The sequence below is a fragment of the Pongo pygmaeus genome, chromosome 14 (assembly GCF_028885625.2).
Source record: "Pongo pygmaeus isolate AG05252 chromosome 14, NHGRI_mPonPyg2-v2.0_pri, whole genome shotgun sequence".
Classification (NCBI taxonomy): domain Eukaryota; kingdom Metazoa; phylum Chordata; class Mammalia; order Primates; family Hominidae; genus Pongo; species Pongo pygmaeus.
The window spans coordinates 50842440-50865122 of NC_072387.2; the positions used below are offsets into that span (position 1 = coordinate 50842440).

The following is a 22683-nucleotide window of genomic DNA, read 5'->3' on the forward strand; positions in this document are numbered from 1 at the left end:
TTACCATTCATTTATTCATTCATTCAGCAAATACACACTTGAGTTCTTATAAGCCAGGCCATATGTTAGATGTTGGGTAATCAGTAACAAGCAAACAAAATATGATTCTTAATCCTTTCTTCCTTCTAGTCTAAGGAGGAACCTCCTCGCTTCCTTTCTTAAAACAATTTGGTTAACCTTCCATTTCTTGACATTTTTGTCTTTGCTAAAACTTTGGAGGCACTACCCATAAACAAAGAAGGGAAGAATGGAGCCTGGAAGATAATTAACAGTCTTTGTTATTTCTTTTTCTGGACTTCATCTTCTGCATTATATGACACCATTGACCAATCCTTACACGTTAAGACAATATTTGACTTTCATTATAGTGTTTTTCTTGGTTTCCTTCTCTTTTATGGTAACTCTTGTCTCCTTTGCTAATCTTTCCAAATTCTAATTATCAGTGTTCCTATGAGCTTCTGGGCCTGCCATTCATTTATGTAGAGAGCTAAAAGATGTATAGGTTTGACTGCTGACTCTAAGAGGATGGCTTCTAAATCTATAGGATGCCTGCAAAATAGAAAGTAAACTTATCCTTAAACAGTATGTTAATTACTTTTTTTTTTTTTTTGGGACAGAGTCTCGCTCTGTTGCCCAGGCTGGAGTGCAGTGGCGTGATCTTGGCTCACTGCAAGCTCCGACTCCTGGGTTCATGCCATTCTTCTGCCTCAGCCTCCCTAGTAGCTGGGACTACAGGTGCCCGCCACTACACCCGGCTAATTTTTTTGTATTTTTAGTAGAGACGAGGTTTCACCGTGTTAGCCAGGATGGTCTCGATCTCCTGACCTCGTGATCTGCCCGCCTCGGCCTCCCAAAGTGCTGGGATTACAGGTGTGAGCCACTGTGTCTGGCCAATTACATTTTTAAGTAATATGCTCCATACGTTTTGAGGTAAATTACCTTTAAATTTAATAGGTCCACTTTTTAATTTGAAAAAAGTGCAATAAAAACTATTTTCTGTTTCTACTCTTTGTAAACTATAGTGTATTTATTATACTTTTTTCAGATTAGCAACTAGACCCATAGCTTTAAATTGATTATACTGCTGACTTTAAACTAATAATTATAACTAATAATATATACAAAATATAATAGCAAACTGATAACCATGGTCTTCAAGAATGATGCTACCTGACTTGAATATTTACCCCGTACATTGCCAGAGGTTCAGGGATTAGGCAGCAGCTGAAATTTGATACTATTATTACCAGGTTAGTGGTATAACAACATATTGTCCATATTAAGCACTCAGTGAAGATTTAATTTGAATTCAACTTGAATTATTGGAATCCCTTTTAGATAAAAGTATGTGAATCCAGATATTACATACTATTTATATAAATAGTTATGCACACACATACACCACCTTCTACATCTTGGTGCATCTTAATGTCAGACACTTCCCTATTGGCTACTGTGGAAATTGAACGATATACTTGAATTCTTTAGATTTCACTTTAATTTGCATTAAATATAGAGCTACATTAAATATTTATTGGGAATTAATGTTGCAAAATTAAAAATAGCTGTAGTTTCTACCCCAGTAATTTTTTCTAGCATTTTATTATGAAAAATTTCAAGCATATAGAAAAGTTAAAAGCATAATACACACACAAACCCACGTACCTACCACCCATATTCAACAGTAGTTAATAATTTGTCTTGTTTGCTTTGTGTCTGTGTATGTGTGTATTTACTTTCAGGCAGAACCATTTGCAAGTTATGATCATAATGTTTCTTCACCCTGAACACTTCAGCATGCTTCTCCCAGGAATAACAACATCTTCCCACATAACACTAATACCATGAACACATCCAAGAAAAATAAATTCCCATATATCTAATACTCAGCCATACTCAGATTTCCTGTGTTACCCCCAAAATATCTTTTATAGTTCGCTCTGCCCCTGTTTGGATCCAGTCTGGCCTCTTAGTCTCTTTGTTGCCTTTGGCAGTTAGGACTTAGCATTTCTTTTGGTTTGAAAGAATTTTTCCTTTTTTTCATTATATTCAATTCTGACATCTTAAATAGGCCAGGCTAGTTTTGTTTTCTTGTACCATGTTCCACATCTGGATTTGTCTGGTTGTTTTCTCATATTGCTATTTAATTTGATCCTCTCCCTTGTATATTTCACGTAAAGTAGAAGTTATGTTTAAAGGTTTAATTGGATCAGGTTAAGCATTTATGGCAAGAATACTTTATAGGGTGATGTGAGGACAGAATTTCAGGTTTTCCCATGATCAGTGATGCTATGATTGATCAGTTGACTAAGGTGATAACCCTGCTAGAATTGTCCATTGTAAAAGTACATTTTCTGTTTTCTGGTTAGCAGATAATCTGTGATGATACTTGGCTGTGTGCAAATATCCTTTTTTTCCCCAACAACCATTGAGCTAATGTTTTTGGCATCCCTTGATTACCCTTTCTTGAATTCATTGTTTCATGGGAGTTGCAAAATGGTGATTTTCCTAATTCTACCATTCCTTTCACATTTATTTGCTGGTATTCTTAAAGAAAAGCTTCCCTCATTCACCTTAGATGAACTATATAATATCTCCTGTAGAGGCAGGGCAAATGCCCTTTAATTACCAGTTTTCAGATTAATGACAGGGCATCGTAGTTAACACCAATGGTAGCAAGTGAGTTTATTTCCCCACATTCATTCACTAATTTATTTGTAATGCTCTGGACTCATGGATTTTTGCAGTTCTATATTTTATAACCCTTTATTTCTTCACAGTCATTCATTCATTCATCTATTTAAGTTGCTCAAATTGTTCCAAAATTGATACCTGAGAGCCCCTCCAAGTAGGTGCCTGTATCCTTTTGTTTCAGCCTCATAACTTTGATTGCTTTTTCATTTTCTGGTTGTATCCTTTTGGTACAGGATGACCCAATTTCACCTACTTTACCTTCCTCAGGCCTGAAATTGGCTATTTTTTTTTTTTAAAGAACCCTGAATAGTATTTAAAACCCAAGATCTGGATACTAGGAGTTGCCTTTGCACTTACAGTGTCATGAGTTTATATTGACAGTTCACATTCAGATTTCACATATTTTTTCCTGTTTTGATTTCCTGTTTCTAAATTAGTGTGAAAATCCCCATTTATTAAGGAAAACAAAATTGTTTAAAATATTGAATATTTTCAAGCCCACAGAAAAGTTGGGAAAAAAATCTAGTACAATGAACACCTCATATAGTCTTCACTCAGATTCACCCTCGGTTAACATAATACCTTCAAGTATGTCAGTATCATTACCACCTCTTTGAAAATCATTAATTCAGTAATATCATCTAGCATGCGTTCCAAACACAGATTTCCCTGTGTCTCAAGTATCCTTGTAACTTTTTCCTTGCTTCTCTTCTAGGATCTAGTCAAGGTTCACACACTGTATTCGGGGATTGTATCTCTTTGGTCTTCCCCATTCTAGACCATTCCAATAGTCTACATTCTTTTCTCATGCAGCAAATCTTCTGAAGAGTCTAGGCCAGTTGTGTTGTAGAATATTTTTATATTTGGGTTCATTTGTTTTTCCCTGTAATTAGATTCAACAGGACACCTGAAAGGTGATGTTGTGTTCATTCCAGTCTATCAGATCTGAAGTCCATATTGTTGATGTTAGGCTTGACTAGGTGGTTAAGGTAATAACCACCAGATATCTCCAATATAAATGCGCATAATCTCTTTATGATTAATACACTTAATAAACTATAAGGTGATCCTCTGAGACAGTATGAGTGTCCTTTTCCCCAGCTTTTAACCCAGTAGATTTAGGATACATGGATAATCCTTTCCTAAATCAGTAATTGCATTGGGAGTTTACAAATGGGGTTTTCTAACTTTGTCATTCTGTCCATACTAGCTAGCATTTTTAGGTAAAGGAGCTCCTCTCACTTTTTCTCTTTTAATGGACTCACAGATTTTTTTTAATCCAGTAGTCATAATTCATTACCATTTTCATTTTTCTTGATTCCAGGTTGTCCCATATTTGGCCAGTGGGAATTCTTTCAAGCTGGCTTCTGTGTTTTTTTGAAATTACCCTATTAGTCTTTGAGCATTTCCTTGCATTCTGGCACAGTTAGATGTTCCAGGCTCACTTCATACATTCTCAGCCTCAGACCTGGAACCAGCCATTTCCCCAGGGAACTCTAGTTCTTTTTATTGGTGATAGATATTTAGAGACCAAAAGCTGGGTGCTGAGTATGCTTATTGCTACTGAAGGTCATTGTTTCTAAGACTTTTCAGTGGAAAAAGGTAGTACATGTATTCAAAGAATTACGAATTTGTAATGACAGGTCAGATTCAAATGTAACAGTACAGCTTTTTATCATAAGTTCTTTGAGTTAATATTTGTACCTCTTCTCTTCGACTAAAGATTTCCATTTATTTTAATCTATTAAGATTGCAGCTGTTTGAGTTAATCTAGTGTGAGGTTCTGAAATATGGGGAAACAAAGTGAGTGAAACACAGTCTGTGACTTTCATAATTTGTTTTAATGGGTAGGAAAGAATCTGAGTATAGTAATTATATGTTTTTTGTTTTTGAGATGGAGTCTCACTCTGTCGCCCAGGCTGGAGTGCAGTGGCGCAATCTCAGCTAACTGCAACCCCCACCTCCCAGGTTCAAGCAATTCTTCTGCCTCAGCCTTCCGAGCAGCCGGGATTACAGGCATGTGGCACCATGCCAGGCTAATTTGTGTATTTTTAGTAGAGACGGGCTTTCGCTATGTTGGCCAGGCTGGTCTCGAACTCCTGACCTCAGGTGATCCACCCGCCTCAGCCTCCCAAAGTGCTGGGATTACACACGTGAGCCACTGTGCCCAGCCAATAATTACATATGTTTTGGTGTGGATTAAATGATCTTAATGCACAACGTACAGCAGGAACTTTGAGAGAGATTTATTAGGACTAAGGAATGGAAAAATCTTCACAGGTCTTGGGATGGGTAGGATTTCTACATGGGAAGACTGGGAAGTAAGGACATTTCTGAATGAACAGCAGATTGACAAGTCAGTGGAAGGGGGCATAAGGTAGAAGGAAATAAGTGTTCTATTTATGCCTGACTATAATGCTCATTATTTTCTTTATATAACTTTTTCCTTGTACTTGTGACAAACATCTCACCCTGAAATCTGGAATCCCCTCTCATTTTCATCAGACAGCTTCCTTAAGATCCATGGAAAACCTTATTTTGGATTATTATCTTATTTTTCTGTCTCCAACTTTGTTAATGGAGTAATTACTGTTGTTAAGGGAGTAATCACTGTTGTGCACCTTACCATAGCTCCCACATCATCTCATTCAATCATATAAATTGTTGCTTCTATTCTACACCAGTGACTTGGAAATCATATATGCAGTTTGTTAAGTTTTAGTGTAAGGTAAGAGTAAGTGAACCTGGTAGTAGATCTCACGTGATCTTCTAGTGAGTTGAATGCCCAGGCTCCAGTAGTATGTGTTTTGGGCATGTGAAACTCTGCCTAAACCTTTTCAGCTGAATGGAGCTTTTCTTCTCAGTGGAATTGGGTTCCGCATTCAGTATCAAAAGGTGCCAGTGAATATTAACAGTGAGTTAGAGAATGAGTGACCATCTAAAACATCTCCAGGATCTCTTACCCTTGTCTTAGAATTAAATAAATTTAAAATATCTTTGTTTTCTTTCCCCTGCAGAGCTTCAGTGAAGATGTGTTCCAGTCTGTAAAGTCTTTATTGCAGAGTGAGAAGGAACTATGCAGTGTAACAGCAGAGGACTGTTTACAGCAGGATGAGCATGCCAATTTAACTGAGGTTTAACATATTACTTTCTAAACCTTTTCCTAATAATGCACAGCATATTTTCATGCATCTTTGTAGGACTCCATGATCTATTTTTAAAATGCCTAAAATCTCTATTTGTTGTTACATGTATCAGAAGTACCTGTTATGGGCGGGAGAGGGGAAAAAAAAAGAAGTACCTGTTTTAAATACTGGCTAAAATAATTTTCTTAATTGACAGTGAACTCAAACAAATGAGCACATTTATTCTATGCAGAGTACTAATTGGATATATAGCATTATATTAGATGATGCCTGCTATATTCAGTAACTGGTACTTTAATATGAATTTTTCTACTCTGAAACATAAAACAAATGCATGTTTCTTATGTTGATTTTTTGGGTTATTTTCTTGACTGTTTAAATTCAGTGCTTTGATTAAAAATGAAAAAGTAGTGATAAATTTATCTTTGAAATTAAGATACTTACTCTATTACTTGAGGATAAGATAATATACCTTGCTCACCTATTTCTCTGCTACATCCAGTGTTTCAAATCTTCGTTTGAATTTATTACTATAAAAAGAGTAAGATCTTTTTCTATAATATATCCATACTTCATCATCACATTTGTTACCAAATATGAGATGTATTAGGTCATTGCAGCTCACAACTGATGAATATTTGAAGTTAAAACATTTTATTTTGAAATAAGGGTTCTAATAAAATCATGGTTGTAGATAGATGCTTCTGGACTTATGATCGAGTTACATCCTGATAAATCCATTGTTTATCAAAAATATTCTAAGTTGAAAATGCATAAATCCATTGTAAAGTTAAAAAGTCACAAGTCCAACCATCATAAGTTGGGGACTGTATGTATTCTCTTTCGGGTGGATGATTTTCTTAATATTCCTTGAGAAATTCTCTATTTGACGTCATTTCATAGGAAGATGAGCATATGTTTTAGGCCTGTAGTGTTCTGCTGCCTCATCCTCTTCTTTTTGTGTCAGCTTAATTTCACTATTATTTTCTTTGCTAACCTTTTTCATTTTACTTTAGCAAAACCAAGCCACTCTTAATCTACTTGGTTGTTTCCAAATAAACAGTGACAGAACATAACAGGCCTAATACATATGCTTGTCTTCTATGAAATGATGTCCTGTGTCCTGTCCTCCAGCGGTTTTCCAGCTCGGATAGGTCGCAGTGCTTTTCCAAGCCCACATTCCTTGGTGAGGCCTTTCTTGACCAATGGGAAATATAAAACTCCCCTGGCATCTTCAAAACCCTATGCCAGCTTATTTTCTCTTTTGTATTCAGTAAAGGAAACTTGAAAGAATAGATGGAATTTCTATTCCACTTTAGGGTGTGCAAATCTCTAAGTATCTTTTCAAATAAAGGAAGGAGATTAGTTATTTGCCTATCTGTTATTGAGTGCCTGTAATGTGCTAGGCACTTTCCTCTACATTATCCAGTTAACCTCACAACTATGAGAGGGAAGTTGTATTGCCTTAAGTTTTATAGATAAGGAGACAGGCTCCTAGAGGTTAGCAATTCACCTAGATGCCTAGAAGTTAACTGTATGTAACACTTACATGAAGTAATAGCCATAATCAGAATAAAGATCTCAGAGTAATATAAGATTCTGACTTGCTTCTGAATCATCAGAAATAGATCGAAAATACATTCAGTGTTGCTATATATTCTGACTATACTATTGTCCCCACATTCTTGATAATCGATTATTAATATTGCCATCATTTAAGTATTGTATATTTTTTAGCCACAGTGGTTGCTTAGTGGACAGTTTACTACACTGTCTTCAAATGGAAAAAATGTCTTACTGTGATGCCAAATACACAGAGAATATAAAAGTAAAAAATAACACTTTTTCAGGTTATAAAAGTAGTGTATATATATATATTTTTCTTTTCTTTTTTTTTGAGACCTAGTCTTGCTCTGCTGCCCAGGCTGGAGTGCAGTGGCGTGATTTCAGCTCATTGCAGTCTCCACCTCCAGGGTTCAAGTGATTCTCCTGTCTCAGCCTCCCGAGTAGCTGGGACTATAGGCGTGCACCACCATGCCTGGCTAATTTTTTGTATTTTTAGTAGAGACGAGGTTTCACCGTGTTGGCCAGGCTGGTCTTAAACTGGCCTCAAGTGATCCATCCACCTCAGCCTCCCAAAGTGCTGGGATTACAGACATGAGCCATTGTACCTGGCCAGTATATATTTTTTGTAGAAAAATAAGAAATACTCAAAGTAGAACAAAGAAAATGACCATCATTGATCTTATGACTTAGGGAAAAAATGCAGAGGGGAAAAGAGTGAGAAAAAAATAGCTCCATCATCCAGAGTTAATCACTGCTTATAGTTTGGTGTATTGCCTTCCAGTATTATTTTCCATGCATATGTTTTTAAAAATAAGGTTGAAATTGTATGCATGCTGTAAGTCATTTTTCTGTGACTTGTCCTTTTTACTTAATAATGTGACAGTTCTTCATGCATTAGATATTCTTTAGAAAGTCTGTTTATATAAAGTTCTGCAGAATAATCTCTACATAAGGATATTGAAGGAAATAAATGGTGGTATCACAGAGTCAATGAAGAAGTAGCCTCAGGAGTCTACCCAGTGGGAAGGCCTCTCTGAGGAGGTGACACTTGCATCGAAACTTGAAGAATGAGGAGAAGCCAGGCATGTAACCATCCAAGGAAGAGAGATCCAGATTGAGGGTGCAACTGTGAAGTCCTTAGGCAGGAATGTACAGGGCGTGTTCCAGACCGAAAAAGGGGGCTCGTGTGTAAGTGAAAATGGTAGAAGGTTGAAAGCATTAGGTAACCCCACTTAGGATTTTGCCATGGGAAGCATGGAAGAGTTTGAATAGGGAAGTGGCACGGTAATAGGACCAGGTGGGAGAGGATTGTACTAGTGTAGGTGAGAAGGGTGGCCGGGGAATGGAAAGAAGTGGATGTATTTGAAGTATGTTTTGGGGTTAGAATTGATTGAACTTGCTAGTGAGGGAGAATGGATGAGGTTTAAGAACTGCATTTTGGAGCCCAATCTTTGGTGAAAAATATTTTTGGGTCATCTTTGAAAAAAATCCTTTTCAAGGCAGACAGCATTTTAATGCTTTGTCTGTTTTTTCCTGTTTGTCAGCTCTGTCACCAGCCTGAAAGATTTAAAAATTCAAATTAATGGAGGTTTATTTGTTCTTTACTCAGGTCACATTTCTGGGTTTTAATGAAGAGACAGATGCCGCTCATATACAGGTATGGTCAATTTTAGCATTTTTACTGAGTATTCTTGTCATGGAAATCAGCTTTAGGTTTGACCACAAAAGTCGTTTATCTGAGAAGGTTGCAAACCGCAGGCTGACTTTTTCTCCATTATGTGTATAATATAGAATGTATGACTTGTTTGTTTATTTTGATGGCTTTAATAATTTTGACCTTAACAGTAAAAATTCTTATGTTTTTAGTTAAGATTGAGTTAAATTTAAAAGGTAAGATTTGTAAAAATTAACAATTAGCTAATGCAAAAATTTAGCCTGTTTGATTTAGGCAGTTATTGACAAGAGGGACTGATGTTTAAGATTGGGATCAGCAGAGGAAAGCTCCACAGTTACATAAACAGTGGTTGAAGTTCCTGTACATATGATAGGCATGCTTTTCTTTTTCCCTCGTTGCTGCTGCTTAAAAATTTGTGATTTCTACATATTTCCTTTTGTGGCAGTAAAGTGTCTCCTCATAGAGGAGGAAATAACATTTTTTAGGTCTTTCTGAATAATAATGCATATCAGGTGATTATGGACAAAAACTCTGCTATATATTTTGATTGTGGCCTTGCTTGAAGGGAATAATATGGACAGAAGGAACAAGAGAGGATATGATATATTCGTGAGAACATACAGAGCTGGAAAGAGAAATATTCCAAGATATTTCTTTAATGTTGTTGTTCTCCTTTAAGAGTTACTGATAAAACCATGTTTATAAAGGAAAGTACTCTACAAAGGGTCAAAGACTTTAATAATTCTTTAGCTGGGTAAAATATTTGTGTATAAAGGGCAAACAAGAAGAAGAAATAAAAGCGATTTTCTTTTCCTTTAATCTTCATTAAAATTATCAGTTAAAGTCCAATACAATACCTTGGAGAGGAAAGATAGAAAAACGGATTATATTGTACAGAGTTAAAAAAAAAAGTTTTTAGGATGTACATTCTCTAGCAAAAAATTTTGTATGAAAAAAATTTCATAAAGTTAAGTAAAACCTATATGTTGACATTGCTAAAAACTATTATATGCTTAATTGTCATGGATATGTTAGGTACCCTGTAAAATTTTTTTATAGCTTGATACCAATACATTTTAAAGGCTACAGGGATAGCCAGTATTTAATAATTTTAGTATATTTTATTTTTGAATTTTTGAAAAATTATCTGTGAATAATAAACTATGTATGTTAACTATTATGAACCAGGAAATTTACTAGCCAGTAGACCTTAACATTTTTGGATAGGGTCCACATTATAGGAACCTTAACAAAAGTGTTACTCTACAGTGTTACTTATTGTTATTATTTTAAATTAGGATTTAGCTGCAGTTTCTTTGGAACTTCCAGATATTCTGAATTCACTCCACTTCTGCAGTCTAAATGAAAATGAAATTATTTGTATGAAGAATATAAATAAACCATCAGATATAAGCAGTGATCCTCTAAATCAGGTAACTTTTGTAGATAATTTCCAATGAGATTTTTAGGGCAAATTTTACTATATTTGATAAAGGTGATTAAACTTTTAAATGCTTGGATGACATTTATTTTTTTAAAATGGTATCTCAAGGAAATATGATTCATAAGAAATCTAACTCATGAAGCATTGACATCCCTGAAGGATATAATAATTTTGATCATGTCTTATAAATTATATTTTTCATCTGTGAAGTTCCGTAGATGGTATGCAAGTACATGTTAATTTTTTCTGAAAATTTATTATTTCTGGATTTCTTGAACTACTTACACCTTTGTATAGGCTACAGTGACTTTTCCCTATTATGGCCAATTTCAAATTTATATAAATGTTACGCTATATGTTTTAGAGAATGTACTTCAGTTCATTTTCTGGTTTAAAAAAATTCCATGTAAAGTGGACATCTGATGTGTTCTTTATAAATAAAAATGTTACCATTTCTTATAGGTGGTTAGTTTTATAATATTCAGCATTTAGTTCTTTACCAGGTATGATTTTGTTGATAATGCATCAGAGAAAATGCTTTGCATTCTAAGAGATAAGACATATACAATTGAACCAGAAAGTTTAAAATTTGGATTATTTTAGTTTTAAAAAAACTGCTGTGTTGTTCTTTATAAGATCTGCCAATAAAACTAGAACTGCTTTCTTCATTTCCTTAATTATGTTCTTTATTCTTATTTACTTTGCTTTATTTGCTAGGATATAAGAGGTGATAAGCTATTATATTTGATTTCTAGTTCTTTGAATAAATCATTTCATCAGTATTTACTTGAAAAAAGTAGTATGAGGGGGAAAATCTGGTTACTTGTATTTTTAAAGCTATAAACATTGTAAGTTGTAATACTAGGGAAATTTAAGTAAAAGGAGTAGACTTTTAACAATTGTGATAGGAAGGAAGATGGCATCATACTTGAAACTACGGGAAAATTGGATTAAAAATAAAAGAAAATAGAACTTGGTTGCTGCCCCCAAACAATTTATAACAGTTAGTGAGATAGGTGAATGATTAAGGAAAATCATAGGGCTGAACAGCAATATAGGAAAACATAATTGCCCAAAGGAATGGATAGTTAGTTTCATAACATTTCAGGAGAGTAGGTAGAATTTGAATACCTGGATAAAAGAAGATGGGAGAAAAACGGACTGGAAAGTGAAAAATGTAGAGAAAGAATAAAGAAGTAAACATTACAAAACCAAGGAGCTTTTCAGGATGCATGAATTTCTTGTTTGTTTTTTTCTCTGAGATTGTCTTATATCTAGGCTTTACTTCATGATGTTTTGTATTTGAAATTAAAATTGCTTTTATTATCTTTTATCTTTCCCAAGAGTCATCCTTCTGGAATGCTTTGTGTCATGAGAGTGTCACCTACATCACCAAGACTTAGGATTGATTTTATCTTTAGTCTCCTAAGTCAATATGCTACTGGTATAAGGTACACCTTGGACACATTCTTGCATCAGAAGCACCAACTTGAGACCACTGATGAAGATGATGATGATACTAACCAGTCTGTGTCATCCATAGAGGATGACTTTGTCACTGCTTTTGAGCACTTAGAAGAGGAAGAGACTTCAAAGCCATACAATGATGGTTTGTTTTTCATTAGACTTTTTCCTAAAATAGGGAATTAAAGTTTTTCAGTTTTGAAAATTTTAAGGCAGACTTGTTCAACTGAAATTTATGTTGAGATTTGATTCAATTTAAACCTTTTAACTTTTTTTTCTGATTACCTGAGGAAATTCCTTATGATTTTTAAGTTCATTGTAATCTGGTTTTCAGTTTTGCTTATTTCAGGTTTTCTTATTTAGTTGGTGCTATTCAACGCACTGGTTACATCATTAAGTGTCTGGAACATTCCTAGGTTCAAATTTTGGAAGAGTTAGCTAGCAGAGTCACCACAGTAATTTTTCTAACATGTGTGACAGCATGCAAAACATCCCATAGACCAGGTATCCCTAGACATAGAGTAAACTGAAATTATTTTATAAAAAGTATATTTACTTTCAAATGTTACTTGGGTGACTCTTTCTGTTAAACGTAGTTTAGAAGATACACATAAATATTATATGTTTAAAGTCAGTTTATTCCATGGATTTAAATTAATTTCCAAAAAGTTTTGTTCAAAAATAATTTCACCATTTCATTCTTTTCCTATAGGAATGAACATTACTGTGCTAAGGAGCCAGTGTGACGCTGCTTCCCAGACAGTTACTGGTCATCATTTAGAAACCCATGATTTAAAGATTCTCATTAGCTCCAGACAGCAGAAGTCATTGGCTAAACCCTCAACTTCCTCAGTGGATGTCCTGGGACATAAAGAACTACCTTCTGTGAAAACTTCAGTCACAACATCAATTTCAGAGCCTTGGACCCAAAGGAGTTTCTATAGGTCATCTAATGCTTCAGATAAAGATAGTGATTTACAGAAAACATTTTTTTCGTCTTCTCCTGCCTACTCATCTGAATCAGAATGTTCAAGTCCAAGTCCTGTTATTTTCTTGGATGAAGAGGGATATCAAAAAAGCTTAAAAGCAAAACTTGAGCTGCCTAAAATTCCTGTGATGAAAGATGATATAGAGGATTCAGATTCAGAAGTAAGTGAATTTTTTGATAGTTTTGATCAGTTTGATGAACTAGAACAAACTTTAGAGACTTACCTGTTTAACAAAGATCCCGTCATAGGGAAGTCATCGCAGAAGAAAGGACACAAACATGGAAAATCATGTATGAATCCTCAAAAATTCAAGTTTGATCGTCCAGCTCTCCCAGCTAATGTTAGAAAGCCAACTCCTCGTAAACCAGAATCTCCATATGGTAACCTGTGTGATGCTCCGGATTCTCCTCGCCCAGTGAAGGCATCGAGGGAAGATAGTGGTTTATTTAGTCCTATTCGAGCCTCTGCTTTTAGTCCTCTTGGAGGCTGTACTCCAGCTGAATGTTTTTGCCAAACAGATATTGGTGGAGATAGGATTCATGAAAATCATGATTCTGTTTATTACACCTATGAAGACTATGCAAATAGCATTTCATGTGAAGTACTAGGCTCAGTTCTTCGTACCCAGCATACTAATGCCCTATCAAATATTAACAGTATTAAACATGGAGAAAATAAAACTGTAACTTTTAAGCATGGAAACCTTGAACAAAAAAATAAATCTAAAAATAAATCCTTAATGATTAAAGATAGCATTCAAAAATTTGCAGCAGATCTTGTGGAAAAAAGTTTTGGCAGTGCATTTAAAGACTTACAGAAAGGAGTCTCTTCATGTACCAATGCTTTGTGCCACTTAGCCATCAAATTGACATCATCTGTTCTTCAGATGGCATTTGATGAGCTGAGAAGGCAGCGTGCATTTTCACTAAAAGAACGTGCCATTAGTGGCCTGGCTAACTTTTTGGTGAGTGAAGCTTTATCAAATGCCTTGAAAGATTTACAGTATGTAAAGAAGCAGATATTCACAAACACAGTTGCTAGGTTTGCTGCAGATCTTGCTGAAGAGCTTGTTTTTGAAGGCATCATGGAAGTGTGTCAGTTTTCATATCCTCAAACGCCTGCATCTCCACAGTGTGGGTCGTTTGACTTTGAAGACAAAGTAGTGAAGTCGTATGCAAAAGATTTGTCTGAATCTGTAATACAGGAAGCGTTCATTGAGCTATCACAAGTTGATGTGACCTTTACAACAAAGGCAGCAGTTAGTGTCTCTACGGATAATATCAAGTATGTGAGTGCAGAAAGTGTAGTGCCATCGACACAGGCTGTCACGTTTTCCCCTTCTTTTCACAATCAAGCGATTATGGTGACAAAACCAGTGCAGGAATATAAAAAGGAATACACAGTGCAGCAGGCCTTGTTTTGTACTTCTGGAATTGTTACTTCTATACCAGTGCCCTTGGCAGGAAGTGCCCTTCTCCCATATCATATTTCATCTACTGCATGTCAGGCCAAGGCTCATCTGTCATCTGATGATAGTAATTCAAATGGTGATTCTGCCCAAGTGCATATTGCCACAAAAAACAGAGAAGAAAAAGCAGCTTGTCTCAGAAATATTTGTTTACCTTCAGAACACAATCCAGGTAATCAGAATGATTTTAAGCCAACTAATGATGATACTGAAATGCAGAGTTCCTCAAAATTACCAAATGATCCTGCAGTTATTAGCAACTTTTCTGCAGCAATGGTGCATACGATAGTAAATGAAACTTTAGAGTCAATGACATCATTGGAAGTTACAAAAATGGTTGATGAACGTACAGATTATTTAACTAAATCTGTAAAGGAGAAAACCCCTCCATTTTCCCACTGTGATCAGGCAGTGCTGCAATGCAGTGAAGCTAGTAGCAATAAGGACATGTTTGCTGACCGGTTATCTAAATCTATTATTAAACATTCCATAGATAAGAGCAAATCAGTGATCCCAAATATAGATAAAAATGCAGTATACAAGGAAAGCTTGCCTGTTTCTGGAGAAGAATCACAGTTGACACCAGAAAAGTCTCCCAAATTTCCTGACTCTCAAAATCACTTAACTCACTGCTCACTTTCAGCTGCAAAGGACTGTGTTCCAGAATGTAAAGTTTCTATGGTTCATGGATCCTCCCTAGAGACACTGCCATCTTGTCCAGCTGTGACAGGTCAGAAATCTGACTTGAAGGAATCTGCTAAGGATCAACCACTGAAAAAGCATAACTTGAATAATACATCGCTTGAGCCCTTGTCTTTTGGACAGGAAAACCCGTTTCCTCATTCACATACTTTCTCATCTACAGCACTTACCTGTGTAGATGGTTTGCATGTGGAAGATAAACAGAAAGTCAGAGACAGAAATGTCATACCTGATACTCCTCCATCAACTCCTCTAGTACCATCCCAGGCTAGTTCTGAATGGGATATCAAAAAGTTAACTAAAAAGCTCAAGGGAGAATTAGCCAAAGAGTTTGCACCTGCTACACCACCTTCTACTCCACACAACTCATCTGTTGGTAGTTTGTCTGAGAATGAACAAAATACTATAGAAAAAGAAGAGTTCATGTTGAAACTCATGCGATCTCTTTCTGAAGAAGTTGAGAGTAGTGAAAGTGGAGAGCTCCCAGAAGTGGATGTGAAGTCGGAGCACTCAGGGAAGAAGGTTCAGTTTGCAGAAGCATTAGCTACACACATCCTTTCTCTTGCAACTGAAATGGCAGCTTCCCATTTAGATAATAAAATAATTCAAGAACCCAAGGTTAAAAACGCTTGCTTAAATGTGCAAAGTCAAAGAAGTGTGTCGCCTACTTTTTTAAACCCCTCAGATGAAAATTTGAAAACATTATGCAATTTTGCAGGTGATCTGGCAGCAGAAGTCATTACAGAAGCTGAGAAAATAGCAAAAGTCCAAAATTGTATGCTTTTCAAGCAAAAGAAGAACAGTTGTTATGTTGATGGTGACCAAGATTATAAAGTAGAAGAAAAGTTGGATATAGAGGCTGTAGTGCACCCAAGAGAAGTGGATCCGTTTATTCTTTCATTACCACCAAGTTCTTGTATGTCAGGTCTGATGTATAAGTATCCCAGCTGTGAAAGTGTGACAGATGAATTTGCAGGTCACATTATTCAGATACTAAAACAGGAAGGTGGTAATAGTGAGTTGATAATGGATCAGTATGCCAATAGGCTTGCCTACCGATCTGTTAAATCAGGATTACAAGAAGCATCTAAGACAGCCAAAGTGCAGTGCAACTCAAGAATGTTCCCTGTGCCAAGTTCACGAGTGAAAACAAACAAGGAACTGTTAATGTTTTCAAACAAAGAGCACCACCAAGAAGCAGACAAAAAAAGACAAAGTAAAAGAAATGAAGGTTACTTTTGTAAAAATCAAACTTGCGAAAGGACCCTGGATCCATATAGAAATGAGTGCTCTGAACTGTATGGTTTTTCAACCTCTCTCGTTCACAGCATAACAAAAGATGCTGAAGAAGAGCTGACAGCCTCTCTAGTTGGCCTACCAAAATCCTTAACAGATTCTTGCTTGTTTGAAAAATCTGGATGTGAAGAAGATAATGAGTGTCATGTTACTCCAGAATTGCCTAAGTCTCTTCAGCCTTCCTCACAAAATCACAGGTTTTACCACAGCACTGACAGTTTAAATGGATATGGTTGTGGAGACAATGTTGTTCAAGCTGTAGAACAGTATGCCAAAAAAGTAGTGGATGACACTCTAGAGCTAACTCTAGGATCTACAGTGTTCCGAGTGTCTGAGACCACAAAATCAGCAGACAGGGTCACTTATGCAGAAAAGTTGTCACCTCTTACAGGTCAAGCTTGCAGATATTGTGACCTTAAAGAACTCCACAATTGCACTGGAAGTTCATCTCAGCACTTTTTCAGACAGGGTTCTCTCGCCAGTAGTAAGCCAGCTTCTAATCCAAAATTTAGCAGCCGCTATCAGAAATCTAGGATTTTTCATCTCAGTGTCCCTCAGATTCATGTTAATCTTGATAAGAAGGCAGTGCTTGCTGAGAAGATAGTTGCTGAAGCCATTGAAAAAGCTGAGCGAGAGCTGAGTAGTACCAGCCTGGCAGCCGACAGTGGGATCGGACAGGAAGGTGCCAGCTTTGCTGAAAGCCTTGCCACAGAAATCATGACAGCAGCTGTCACAAATGTTGGGCATGCTGTTAGCAGGTAAGTTGCGCGTTTGTTTTGGTTGTTAATGATAAATGAAAAAGATAAATGTGATCCTATATGTCTTAGGTCCTGTTCATAAAGGAATGATTATTTTTAATCCTACATAAACAAAAGTTTTCCCTATTGCATTTATGTATTGTTTCATATCCTACACATGACTTTAATATATTTTGGTCTCCTGATCCCTTTTGAGGGAAGGTGTTATCCATTTACAGAGCTGGAAAATGAGAGTTGGAGAAAATAATCACCTTATCCAAGTTCATAGAGCTATAAAGTAGGTAAAGTTGAATTAAATAAATAGCGAGAGAATTTTATATAGTAGTCCCCCCTTATTCTCAATTTTGCTTTCCTCAATCTGAAAATATTAAATGGAAAATTCCAGAAATAAACTATTCATAAGTTTTAAGTTGCATGTTCTGAGTAGCATGATGAAGTCTCACGCCATCTCACTTAGGATGTGAATTACCCCTTTGTCCAGTTTATCCACACTACATGTGCTGTTCACCTGTTAGTTACTTAGAAGGTATCTCAGTTATCAGGTCCACAAACCTGGTATGTACAGGGCCTGATGCTATCTGCAGTTTCAGACATCCACTGGGTGTCTTAGATCATATCCCCCATGGATAAGGGGGGACTATTCTATAGTAAATGTAGAATATTACTATATTAATTTACTATTCTGAGATTAAATTTTTGTACACCTTTCTTCATTCACAAGGGTAAGTTTTCTTATAAAGACCATGGTTAAACTGCTCTGAAGAAGAAAGTGAAAATTCTTTACATACTTACACCATTTCTCTTGATTGGTTCACAATCTAAGAGGACAGTTCTTTCTAGTAGTCCTACAGGACACTGTTTTTCAGTAGCTATCTCTTGTGCTCAGCGATTTTTTTTTTTTTTTTTTTTTTTTTTTGAGATGGAGTCTTGCACTGTTGCCCAGGCTGGAGTGCAGTGGCACAATCTCAGCTCACTGCAACCTTTGCCTCCCAGGTTCAAGTGATTCTTGTGCCTCAGCCTCCCTAGTAACTGGGATTACAGGCACCCACCACCACGCCCAGCTAATTTTTGTATTTTTAGTAGAGACAGTGTTTCATCAAGTTGGCCAGGCTGGTCTCGAACTCCTGACCTCAGGTGATCTGCCCACCTCAGCTTCCCAAAGTGCTGGGATCACAGGCGTGAGCCACCACAACCAGTCATGCTCAGTGATTCTTTAATAACAAGTTAGTTACAGTTTTTCACTTTAAACCTTCCTTGTCCCTGAGAAGATATCAGGACCAACTTGTGTTATTAGTTGATAGGATGATATTTGTAAGTCCTGCTTGAAAGAGAAAATGCTTTAAGTTGAGGTGGAATTTAATTGAGTCACATGATATTACAGATTTTTGAGTAGCTTTTGTTAAAGCCATGACATGGTCTGCCTCTTTTCTTATCCATCTTAAAATAGGGAGATACAGCTTGGCCAGGATTCTTGAATCCAATTGCTCCATAGCGTCTACTTGAGATGAGAGATGCTGTAGGTTTCTGGTGAACTAGGAGAGGTCTCTATTTGCCCTCATCAGGCAGCCTTCTTTCTCCGAGACCAGGGGTTGGCAAACTACAGTCTGTGGGCCAATGTGGCCTACTGGTTGTTTTTGTATGGACTGCAAGCTTAGAACAGATTTCATGTTTTTTTTTAATGGTTGAAAAAAAAAATGATATTTTGTGATGTGGAAATTATGAAATTCAAATTTCAGTATTTATAAATAAAGTTTTATTGGGACACAACCATGCTCATTCAATTACACATTTCTGTGGCTGCCTTTGTGCTATAATGGCAGAGTTGAGTAGTTGGGACAGAGGCTGTATGACCAGCAGTGCCTATGTACTTCCTGTTTGGCCTGTATTAGTTCATTTTCACACTGCTATAAAGATACCACCTGAGACTGAGTAATTTATAAACAAAGGAGGTTTAATTGACTCACAGTTCTGCATGGTTGGGAAAGCCTCAGGAGACTTAGAGTCATGGCACTAGGCAAAGGGGAAGCAAGTGTTTTCTTCACAAGGCAGCAGGAGAGAGAGAAGGGGGAGCTGCCAGACACTTTTAAAACCATCAGCTCTCATGAGAACTCCCTCATTGTCATGAGAACAGAATGGAGGAAGCCACCCTCATGATCCAATCACCTCCCACCAGGTCCTTCCCTGGGGGTTACAGTTCGTGTTGAGATTTGGGTAGGGACATAGAGCCAAACCATCTCATGGCCTCTTATAGAAAACAATTGCGAACCTCTGTCCTAGATCCACATTTTCTTTTTCACTACATAGCAGTTCCTAGTATGATGATAAACATAATAAATGGTTAATAAATATTCTCATGAATAGGTAATAAATTAGGCCTTTTTACAATTGAAATAATTTTCCTCATACAGGTTGCTTCAGGCTATCTTACTTTTTACTCCTCCTCAGTTCAGTCCTGTCTGCCCTACGGACCCATCCATCCCCCTTTCCTCCCACCCTCATGGGAGGAAAAGAGACTGTCCTCTAAAGTTTTTAAGACATCACTCTCAGGGGCTAGCAAATGCCTTTGTTATTGATTTTCTCAGTAATTTCCACTTTTCCTTCTTAGAGTTGGGTGAGTAGATAGCCCCTAAAGTTCTTCCTGTAAGCCAGTGCTGTCCAATTTCAGCTTTTTATTAAGGCTGGAGTAATTCTTTTCCTGCTTCTCTTCTTAATAATTGTGCTAGGGTTTTGTAAGTACTGACTAAGGAAAGCTGACTCTAGTGTGTAGAGTTTACATTTAACATTTTTTATTTCTAAAGTTAAATTTGTCTTTCAAGCTTGAAAGGAGATTCATTCAGATGGATTATTCTTTAAGGTATTATTTGGATTATTTCACCTGATGTCCCTTTTTGTTTGATACATGAACATGACCATAAATATTTCACAAACTGTAATGAACAGAGAGGTGGCATGTGAATGCAAGTGGGAAATTATGTGATAGTACATTTTTATTTATTTTTGTTTGTTGTTGTTTGTTTGTAGAGATGAGATCTCACTATGTTGCTCAGGCTGATCTTGAATTCCTGAGCTCAAGCAGTCCTCCTGCCCTAGCCTCCCAAAGTGCTGAGATTGCAAGCATGAGCCACCGTGCCCGGCTGATAGTGCATTTTTAGCCAACAAAACGATTATATTCTGAGCTATCATTCCGAGCCAAAATAACCTCACAGTCATTATAAACTCTTCTCTGGACCTCATCCTTTGGGTCATTTCAGCCAAAAACCATGAGAATGTGGCACATATTAGGAAAAGTATTCAAAAAAACAAAGTAATAATCTATTAATGGTTCAGAACTATAATGTGCCTATGCTTGGAATGCTCAGTATCATTCTGTATCTTACGAAATTAGAATAGCTGAAAAAATGGGGGGCAATTCAGGGGCTATTCTCGGGATAGCACTAGGGATACAGAAGTAAGTAAAACAGGCAAAAATCTGCATTCTCTTGGAGCTTATGTTATAGTGGAATAAGACAATAGGTAAGTAAAATATATAGTATGTCACATAGTGATAAGTGCTTTGGGGGAAAAATAAAGCAAGGTAGGGAGTTAGGGAGTTAGAGAGTGCTGGTGGTGACAGTGGCGGTGGCCGTTAGGGCTGGTTTACAGTTTTGGATAGGTAGCAGGGGAAACAATACTGGCAAAGTGACATTTGAGCCAAAAACCAAAGGTGAAATGAGAATAAGTCATGTGGGAGTCACCGAGAACAGATTTCCAGGCCTAGGGTTGGGACTGTGCATGTTTGGGAAACAACAGAGAGGCTTGTGTTGCTGAAGTGGGAGGAGTGGGCCAGGGAGAACAGTGGGAGTTCAGATGCATGTTATAAGAGGGGACAGGCAGTATGTTTTAAGGATTTGGGCTCTTTGGCTTGGTGGGAAGCCATTGGAAAGTTTTGATCAGAAGACTCACATTTTTTCTTTTTATGAAAACATCACTTTGAACGACTTCGTTGAACATAAAATGTAGTGGGACAATTAAAATAGTTGAGCAGTGAACAGACTTTCTTGTGATGGAATAAAAGTATAAATGCCTCTTATTGAGAAAAATGAAAGGGGTTATGATCTATGTTCAAAATCTTGGAGAGATTTGGTTAGTTTGAATACAGGCTTGATGGACAATACTAGAATTTCTTGAGCGACTTTTTTGTTCTTAAAGCCAGAAAGAGACTTCTTTAACATAAATAAAAGTACTGTTTTACAAAGCAGATGATAAATTTAGGAACTTGTACTCCCCCATGGTATCTCAGTTGAAAAATGAACTGCTTTAAATAGAATTTAGAGAAATAATGCCCTAGGGATAGATCCATTGTAGACTAACAAAGTAAGTTATGGCTGTTGGTGGGTACCTCAGTTAACTTTGAAATTAATATGCTATCCTACAGTCTCTTTGTTGGCAGACTCAAATAAAGGATTACGTGAGCCACTGGTCTGATTCTGAATACCATTTCTTGTTTTTATCATCTTTATCATCAAATTGATAGTCTTGTAAGTTCAGAATCTGGGATGCTTTCAATTTGATTTTTTTTCTTTTTTCTTCTTTTTAGTTCAAAAGAAATAGAAGACTTTCAGTCAACCGAGTCTGTCGGTAGCCAGCAGATGAACCTCAGTATTGGTGATGACAGCACTGGTAGCTGGTCCAATTTAAGTTTTGAAGATGAACACCAAGATGAAAGCAGCAGTTTTCATCATCTAAGTGAAAGGTAACTACACTTTTGCATATAATTGTGTAATTTAGGTCCTCAGATCTTAGAAGCGAGCTATAAATTTACATTATTATTTAAAAATTCTAAATTTGAAAATATGCTGTTACTTTCAAAATGTATTTTATTATTCACAATGTATTTCTAATTGTTTTTAACACTTATTTAATACAGTAAGTAGCCCAGCTAATTTTATTGGGGTGTGCCAATAGTTGATTTGAAAAATATTGCATACATTTAATTTTATGCCTTTTAAGCTTCTCCCAAACTTTTTATGAACTTCTGAGGAAAATATATATATATATTTTTCACTTTAAAAAGGGTCCTTTTTTTCTTTAAAGAACAAGAAAAAGGACAGGTATCTGTAAAAGGCATCAAAGTAGCCCTGTAATTTTCCTGATATTAGTTAAAATAGTATCTTTTTGTTGGGGCGAGGGTCCTTACTTGACCTAGAACACTTATGCTTGAATGATTGAAAATACGTAAGTCAAAGCCATTATAAAAATGTGATTTTGTATAGCACAAGGCACTTACCTCATATATAACTTTTCTTAGTTATCTTAGTTATCTTTGTTCATAACAGTGGTGTTTGAAATATTTTATTATTATATTATATTATTAATTATTATTAATAATAAATAATTATTTTATTAATTATGAGACAGTTGTTTCTTATAGTCTTAACCTCTACCTAAAGGCATTTCTGACTAACCTATAAAATTCTATAAACTCTTTATCCACATTAACTG

At 36.3% G+C, this 22683-nt stretch overlaps 1 protein-coding gene across 5 annotated transcripts in view; it reads left to right on the plus strand.

Annotated features, from left to right (window-relative positions):
- AKAP11 (A-kinase anchoring protein 11) overlaps nt 1-22683 on the plus strand; it is a 52033-nt gene that overhangs the window by 15416 nt on the left and 13934 nt on the right. For all 5 annotated transcript variants that reach the window (XM_054446225.2, XM_063650790.1, XM_054446224.2 and 2 more), the window contains exons 3-8: nt 5712-5828; nt 9016-9063; nt 10380-10514; nt 11870-12134; nt 12702-17202; nt 21779-21934. In XM_054446225.2, coding sequence (XP_054302200.2) covers nt 5712-5828; nt 9016-9063; nt 10380-10514; nt 11870-12134; nt 12702-17202; nt 21779-21934 — 5222 coding nt within the window. The remainder of the gene's footprint in view (nt 1-5711; nt 5829-9015; nt 9064-10379; nt 10515-11869; nt 12135-12701; nt 17203-21778; nt 21935-22683) is intronic.